Genomic DNA, 7,923 nt, shown 5'->3' with positions numbered 1-7,923 from the left:
CGAGTAGGAGGGGGGGACGACAATCCGGATTATTTCTAAAGGGCAAGCGTAGGAAGCGTTTTATATTCTGCTTTACGGGGGATTTTTTTTTTTTTTTTTTTGGTTTATATTTATATACAAACAGCAAGCGGAGGCGAGTGAATAACTGAGCGTTTCCTGTTCTGCTTTATTCTGCCTGCGTGAGACAGAGAAGAGTGAAGACCAAAAAAGGAATATATTAGTCTTAAAGCCCCGCTTGGTGCAAAGCAGAACGGATCAGGATTCCAAACATCCCAATGGCACCGGAGTGGCTCCAGGATAAACAATCGTTTGCTGGGAAAATCTGAGAGCTGAATATTCATCATCATCATCATCATTATTATCACAAGGGGTTTGGTGCCAGGCTGGGGATTTCCAAGCCAAGAACCAAAAAGGACTTTCCCTTCTTATTCACGGTGTATCAGTTTCTCTTTCCCCTGCATTTCAACATGTTGCACTAAGACAGGGGATCATCATGCCCAGGGCTCCGGAAAGGCTATCTGGTGCCCAAAAGCTACAAGCCATCGTGGGGTTGTTGGGGACCCTACATCTGATGGCCGCGGCCGTCACCTCCAACTGGTACAACAGGAAAGGATTGTGGCAAAACGATTCGCCGTCAGATCCCACCGACGTTACCCGGCTGACCATTCCCATGACCAACAGGCAGGGTGAGTTCTGCTGCACTTTTTCCATTTAAAGGGGTTGTTCCCCTTTAATTTAACTTAACATATGTAGTATTTTAGTATTATATTGCCGCGTAATGCATTCTCAAATCGCATCTGTTAAAGGGTTAGTTCCCCTTTAAATGAGCTTTAGTTATGATGTAGAGAGGGATATTCTGAGACAATTTGCAATTGGTTTACATTTATTATTATTTGTGGTTTTTGAGTTATTTAGCTTTTTATTCAGCGGCTTTCCAGTTTGCAATTTCAGCTATTTGGTTGCTAGGGTCCATACAATTCTAGCAACCATGCATTGATTTAAATGAGAGACTGGAATAGGAATAGGAGAGGCCTGAATAGAAAGAGGAGTAATAAAAAGTAGCAGTAACAATAAACGTGTGGCCTTACAGAGCATTTGTTGTTTAATTGGGGGGTTTGAAAGCTGGAAAGGGTCAGAAGAGCAAATAATTCAAAAACTATTAAAAGAAAAAGGAAAAAAACTAAGGCCTAATGAAAAGTTGCTTAGAATTGGCCACTCTATAAAATATTAAACGTTAATTTAAAAGTGAACCACTCCTTTAAGCACCGACTTACTAGGGTGTCCAAACTTTTGCACACACCACAGTTACAATTTGGTTAGATGCAAAGCCGGGCCAAAAGCTCACAGTGACCCAGGCAAGCCCCTGCAGACCATGTTTCTAATAATAAGAGGTGCATAAGAGACAAGTATATGGAAGCAGAGGCGTAAAAAGGGGGTGTTCCCCTTTAAATGAGCTTTTAGTACGATGTAGAGAGGGATATTCTGAGACAATTTGCAATTGAGTTACATTTTTTTATTATTTCTGATTTTTGAGATATTTCGCTTTTTATTCAGCGGCTTTCCAGTTTGCAATTTCAGCCATCTGGTTGCTAGGGTCCAAATTCCCCTAGCAACCATGCATTGATTTGAATAAGAGACTGGAATATGAATAGGAGAGGCCTGAATAGAAAGAGGAGTAATAAAAAGTAGCAATAACAATAAATGTGTAGCCTTTCAGAGTAGTCCACTTAAAGGGGAAACAGAAATGTTGTTTCATTGTTCCATCTGTGCTCGGCTGATCAAAGCTGAATTCTGATTGGCCGTTATGCCTGTTCTTTGCACAGTGTCACTGTATCTAGACTGCAGATATTAAAGGTTGCATTTTAGGAAAAGGCACCATAGAAAGTCAAAAATACAAGATATGAAATGCCAACGACAAAGCCGTGTGGATTAATTGGCTCCATTTAAGATGAACTTCCCCTTTAACAACAGAAACGAATTAGAAAGCAGATGTTTAGGGTCTGACCTCCAAGGAGCGTGAGATCTCATTTCAAATTGACTTATAATTGCAGAAGTATTTTTGAGCCCTTGATAAGGAAGCTCACATACAGAAATAAATATTAGTCTAATATTCTTAAAGGGGCGATTCACATTTAATTTAACCTTTAATATGTTATAGAATGACTGATTCAAATTTTTTATAGTTTTTTTTTTTTTACATATTTTCCTTTTTCTTCTGACTCTTTCCAGCTTTCAAATGGGGGTCACCGACCCCATCTAAAAAAAACAAATGCTCTGTAAACTCATAATGAAGGTTATCCCCTTTAAAGGGGTTGTTCACCTTTGGGTTAACTGTTATTATGATGTAGAGCGTGATATTGTGAGACAATTTGCAATTAATTTTTATTATTTGTGGTTTTTGACTTATTTAGCTTTTTATTCAGCTGCTCTCCGGTTTGCAGTTTCAGCCATCTGGTTGCTAGAGTAGAAATTCCCCTAGCAACCATGCACTGATTTTAATAAGAGACTGGAATATGAATAGGAGAGGCCTGAATAGAAAGATGAGTAATAAAAAGTAGCAATAACAATAAATTTGTAGCGCATTTGGATTTTTAGATGGGGTCAGCGACCCCTGTTTGAAAGCTGGAAAGAATTAGATGAAGAAGGCAAATAATTTAAAAACAACTGGAAACAAACAAATAATGATGACCAGTTGGACAGTCTTTAACATACTAAAAGTTAACTTTAAGGGAAACAACTCCTTTAATATACTAGGGGGGGTCATTCGCTAATAACTCATGGCAACCAATGAAATTTTTGCTCTTGTGTTTCTACCAGCAGCTGGCTGAAGGTTTGTCACTGGTTGGTTCCCATTAGCTCAGTGTTATTGAATGAGCCTGGTGAGGTTTCCATGCTTGGTCTATTGATCTTCTCTACCATTTTCCTCCCAACCAGTCAGAGGCGCTCAACTTTTCTTCATCGGACTGTCCACTGTCATGGCTGCTGCTGGCTTCTGTCTTTGCCTGGTTCTGCTGGTCTCTTGGAAGCCAACGCGGCGTTCCCAGGACGCTCGGCCGACCCCAAGCCCCGGGACCTTACTCCTGGCTGTGCTTCTACCAACAGGTTAGCCCATAGACCATTACTATGGATGATGAACCCCCATTGCTATCTCTAACAGACAGGGGAGTCACTACCAAAGGAAAGTAGGGGAACCCTAAAACATTTTTGTGGCCGGACCCGTTGACTTTACAATGTTGCTTTCCACTGATAAAGCCAGTGTCGGACTGGGCTGCCGGGAAACCGGGAAAAAATCCGGTGGGCCTTGGATGCCCCAGTCCGATCATGGAAAAAACTCCCCAACTTTGAAAGCCTCATTGAAGGTCCTCAGGAGGTCCTCTCACTAACTGCAGTAGAAGGAGGCAATGTAATAAGAGCCACAAAATTTGCACCAAGTCTGGTAACCCATAGCAACCAATCAGCAAACATCTGATTGGTTGTTATGGGTTATCAAGCACCAGGGCCGTAGAAGACTTAAAACCTCACATCTAGGCCCATCAATGGTCCACCCATCGGGTCTACTTCCCCAACTGTCACCCCATTGATCCAATATACTATCAACAAATATCAATTATGAACATCGGCGGAATATTATAAGACTAATTTTCCTCCTTTTTTTTTTTGCCCTAGGTTTGTTTTTTTTCTTAGGGTGGGCAGCGTTCACTTGGCAACGCTGGGAAGATATCCAGAACCAGCGAATATCCTTGGGTTACTCCTATTGGCTGGGGGCCCCGGCCTTAACCATGTTGCTTTTCATCTTACCCATCATTTATATTATAGACGAATGCACAGCCAGGGAAGAGTCCAAATCAGTCCGGGTTTAACCCCACCTATGGGGCACACAGAGATGCCTACTAAGCAATATGGCTGCCGGTTCTGAACAAAGAAGCAGAGCGCCGGGGGCTTGAGAGCAAACAAAACACCTTTATTCGGTTTCTGATATTGTGGCATCGGGTCTGGCAAAGAAAAACAACGTAAGACAGAAACGCACGTATGTGGATATAAACACGTAACAGAGAACTGACAGCTGAATGGCAATTTTGGATCCAAGGAACAGACCCAACTCTGTCGGTCATTCATAATAGACTCTAGAAGCGCTTCTAGATATTCATGGTAGTGCACAATTCCCGTCGGTCAGAATGCCGGAGCTTGGAGAAGGCTCTTTGCACAGGTCCGTTTCATCATTGAATGTGTCACATGATACAGACCCTTGCGGGTAGGGGAGCGGGAATAGGGGGGGGGGATTGCACTCTTTTTGTACTTAATAAAATAAGATCTATATAGTTTTGTTTAATATGAGATTCTAGTATTGAGAATAGTAACGCCATTAGAAAGCATAGGAAGAAGAAGATATGGATTTGAAGCTATGGTTTGTGCTATCCCTAGATTGTCCCTATGCGGTTACCTGTAGCAGCCAATCAGATCGTTGCCTCTAAGTATTGGTAGACTGATTAAAAAGAATTGCCCCTGCACCGGGTCGGGTACCTGCAGAATGATGGGGGATTCCGTCAGTCAGGCACCAAGGAGTCAGCAGAAGCCGAAATCTGGTAAATAAGGATGGGATTTGGCACATTCCCAATACCTGGTTGATCTGCCTCCCCAGAGTGATGTCACTTCTATTTCATAGTGATGTCACTCACAGGTTGCACAGTCTGCAGGGGGTACTGCCTCGCCCCCTTGAAAACCACTGTGCGTCAATTGGATAACAGGTCCAAAAGGGAGACTGGTGCAGGCTGGCTGGTCCAGGTTATGCATTTTAATTAGGGGTCCAGCTTGTATTTTAGGCTCAGGGGATAGAGAATAAAAGCAAAGGCAAAGTAAAATAAATCAAAAATCAAGGCTTATGGTCAAAACTGCCCAACCCGATCTGGCATGTATGGGCAAGCTTAAGTGTGGATATCTCTATAGCTCTATGGGGATTATGGCACCCTAGAGAACAAGGAGAGTCAGTTTAGAAGTTTGAACCACTAACCCACCCCGTAGACTATATATATAAACAGGTCTGCCCCATTGGTAAACTTGGGTTTCAGGCCAACCAAAACATTAGCACTGACACCCGAGTGTAGGGTCTCCAGAATGTCAAAATGACTTCAACCCTTTACCCACATGATGGCACTGAAGTTAGTCTGGAGGCTAGAAGGTACATGAATGACCACAGCACCCCCTACAGATAACGGACAACATGTCTGTATTCAGAGTAGAGCTGCCCAATGGGTGCCATGCCATACTCAAGCCCCAATCACATTGGTGATATCATAAACAAAGCCTATGGAGTACTGAGGGCTGTAAAAAAGCCTTGGAGAGTCATACCCAGGCCTCCAGTACTAGCAGTGGGCAGGGCTAACTCTCCTAACTGGCCCCTGGGTGTGGAGTGTTCCACTGTTCCATGCCTTTATAATATCATGGAAGCAAAAAGTCCAATAAAGCTGAAATCCCTTCCTAAATGTATATTTCATCGCTTGGTCTGGGGTGGGGCACTCACTAATTGTTCCATAAGCTGGTTGAAATTGTGCAGAGCAGTAATTCTGGAGCTAGTTCTTTAGGAAGACACATTACCATCCCACCCCACCACATGGGATGAAGTTCTTCTTGAAGTTCCTCCTATTTTGCTGAACAAGTGAATCTCAAGAGCCAATATCATTACATTGGCCTCTTAGGTGTAAACAGTAGAGCTGCCATTGATCAATCTAAGTCCCGTCTTTAATTCTCAGTTCCACCTTATTTTTCTGGAGAATTGTCCCTCTACGAGGGCCTCCAAGGATGTCACCTTCAACCTCTGCTCACTGCTTGCCCATGAACTTGCTGTAGACCTGGTAGACCTCAGGGTTTTGCTGCGCGAAGTTCTCAGCCGTGTTTCTTTGGAGCCAATCGGATGAGCGCAGCTGACTCTGAAGTTGGCTGATCAGGTCTCCTATGCCGGAGCTTGAGGAGGTCTCATGGTGACTAGATATGTAGATGACTTCATCAGTACTGTCAGCTTTTCCTTCCTCGTGCCCTTGGGTGTGGGTGTCCAACTGCAGCTCCCGCTCTCTTGCCTCCAGAACCTTGCGGATCCTCTGCATTCCTGCACAAATCAGATTTTATGTTATTTCTGGGCATCTGTGGTTCCTCATTCTACACATTCCATTGACCTTCTACTTAGGTGACCACTTATACGCTCAGCAGCTGATGGGACTTACCTAGCTGTAGGCGATGGGTCTTGTCGGAGAATATGACACGGAACCAGCCCGGCTCGCTGCATTCAAACGCCTTGCCACAAGACAGCAGCACTTTATTATCCAGAAAGAGTCTCCATAACATCACCTCCTCTTCAAAGGTGGGAGCCCGCAGGTACTGTAAAGGATACAGGGGGTTACATTGTAAGAAACTGGGCCAAACAGGGCTGTTTAGAGTAGGGATGCACTGAATCCACTATTTTGGATTCGGCATAACCCCCGAATCCTTCGCAAAAGATTCGGCCAAATTCTGAACCGAATCCTTATGCAAATTAGGGGTGGGAAGGGGAAAACATTTTTTAACCCCTTGTTCCCTCCCTGTCCCTAATTTGCATATGCAAATTAGGATTCGGATTTGGTTCAGCCGGCCGAATCTGAATCCTGCTGAATAAAGCCAAATCCCGAACCGAATCCTGGATTTGGTGCAACCCTAGTTTAGAGCCAAATATGTCCTCCAGCCCTTTACATGGAACACAAAGACCACGGGTCAAGAGTGCCACCAGTTCTTTTATGCCATGTTCCCTTGGGAAGTATGGAGAGCAGAAACACAAGAACCCCCCTCCACCCAACAACATTTTATGGTTTTCCGTCAGCAACTCACCTTTCGGAAATCGATCCAAATGAAAAACCCGGCTCCGCGGTTAAGGAAGGGGACACCCATGGAGCGGAGCTCCTCGGCTACATAAGACTGGGCGGCCCGCAGGCGCGTGTGATTCACCCTTAGGTAAACCTGGTTAATCCAGTCTAGCAAGGGAAAGAATATGGGATGTGCAGTGTTAAACACGACCAATAGCATTGCCACAATTAAGGCCTTTAGTATTTCTACTATTCCAGTAGACCTGAGAATATCAACAAATATGGTAACATTGGGCTCCTGTACAACCCCACAAGTACAGCAGCCCCGTGACACTACAAATGTCCCTATTAGGCCCCTGTAGGATCTTCACTTGGTTTAATGTAATGGGTTGATGGTCTCACCTCGATCCCGGAGCAGCTGAGCCATCTTATACTGGATGGGTCCACACACTCCATGGAAGTAGCAGAGAGAGGCCACCCCATTGCAGATGTCCTGGTTCTGAGAGTAGAGCGTCCCAAAACGAATTCCAGAGACGGCAAAGTCCTAGCAGAGAAGATACATGGAATTTAATGTCTTTATTATTAGGTACAAGGTACCAACACTTCCCAACCCTGGTCAGAACCAGCATTGGATCATATCAGAATAGATTGTTGTACAAGCTCACCTTGCTGATCCCCCACATTACGTGGGTCCTCTGAGGATCGGGGAGCCTAAAGGGTAACAGAGACAGGGTTAGCAGAGCACTGAATTATTAATACTGGGTAACGGTACGTGGCCTTTACATTGTATATAGGGGGTTATAACCACAAGGTGGAAGTGATGACAACAAAAACCCAGCGATAGGTCAATGTGGGTCCCAAGGTAAATGTCAGTAGGTCAGGAGGGGGTTAAAACGGGCTCTTACTTGTCCAGACTCAGGACACTGTGGAATGTTGTGGTTTCTTCAAAAACTGAAAGCATATAGATCTCATCCACTATAACGTGCAGGGAGTACCTGGAACAGAAGTGTTGTTACTACATACATAGTGAGATCCAGTTACTACATAGAGAGATCCAGTTACTTCATACGGTGATATTCAGTTACTACATACATAG

The 7,923-nt window shown here is 44.1% G+C and overlaps 2 protein-coding genes across 3 annotated transcripts in view; one reads left to right on the top strand and one right to left on the bottom strand.

The window, feature by feature from the left end:
* Positions 1-4,000, top strand: LOC121402899. 2 transcript variants are annotated; one of them, XM_041589749.1, is made up of 3 exons: positions 1-686; positions 2,935-3,102; positions 3,817-4,000. In XM_041589749.1, the coding sequence occupies exons 1-3, from the start codon at positions 494-496 to the stop codon at positions 3,858-3,860; spliced, it is 405 nt and encodes a 134-aa protein (XP_041445683.1). In that variant the 5' UTR covers positions 1-493; the 3' UTR covers positions 3,861-4,000. The 2 variants fall into 2 exon arrangements, with proteins under 2 accessions (XP_041445683.1, XP_041445682.1); XM_041589748.1 differs by having other exon boundaries at positions 2-686; positions 3,667-4,000.
* The window catches only part of accs.L (1-aminocyclopropane-1-carboxylate synthase homolog (inactive) L homeolog), a 25,293-nt gene continuing 21,310 nt past the window's right edge, over positions 3,941-7,923 (bottom strand). The window contains exons 10-15 of the mRNA XM_018257302.2: positions 7,733-7,822; positions 7,493-7,538; positions 7,230-7,371; positions 6,853-6,995; positions 6,216-6,369; positions 3,941-6,100 (exon numbers count right to left, since the gene is read on the bottom strand). Coding sequence (XP_018112791.1) covers positions 5,817-6,100; positions 6,216-6,369; positions 6,853-6,995; positions 7,230-7,371; positions 7,493-7,538; positions 7,733-7,822 — 859 coding nt within the window. The 3' untranslated portion in view covers positions 3,941-5,816. The remainder of the gene's footprint in view (positions 6,101-6,215; positions 6,370-6,852; positions 6,996-7,229; positions 7,372-7,492; positions 7,539-7,732; positions 7,823-7,923) is intronic.

This window comes from Xenopus laevis, chromosome 4L (assembly GCF_017654675.1).
Source record: "Xenopus laevis strain J_2021 chromosome 4L, Xenopus_laevis_v10.1, whole genome shotgun sequence".
Taxonomy (NCBI): domain Eukaryota; kingdom Metazoa; phylum Chordata; class Amphibia; order Anura; family Pipidae; genus Xenopus; species Xenopus laevis.
The sequence above is the reverse complement of the archived record's forward strand: the minus strand, read 5'-3'. Positions and strand labels throughout refer to the sequence as shown.

Coding starts and splice junctions, on each gene's coding strand:
- LOC121402899 (XM_041589748.1), top strand. CDS start 494: ATGCCCAGGGCTCCGGAAAGGCTATCTGGTGCCCAAAAGCTACAAGCC. Junction 687..2,934: donor TCCCATGACCAACAGGCAGG/GTGAGTTCTGCT, acceptor CCTCCCAACCAG/TCAGAGGCGCTCAACTTTTC. Junction 3,103..3,666: donor GGCTGTGCTTCTACCAACAG/GTTAGCCCATAG, acceptor TTTTTGCCCTAG/GTTTGTTTTTTTTCTTAGGG.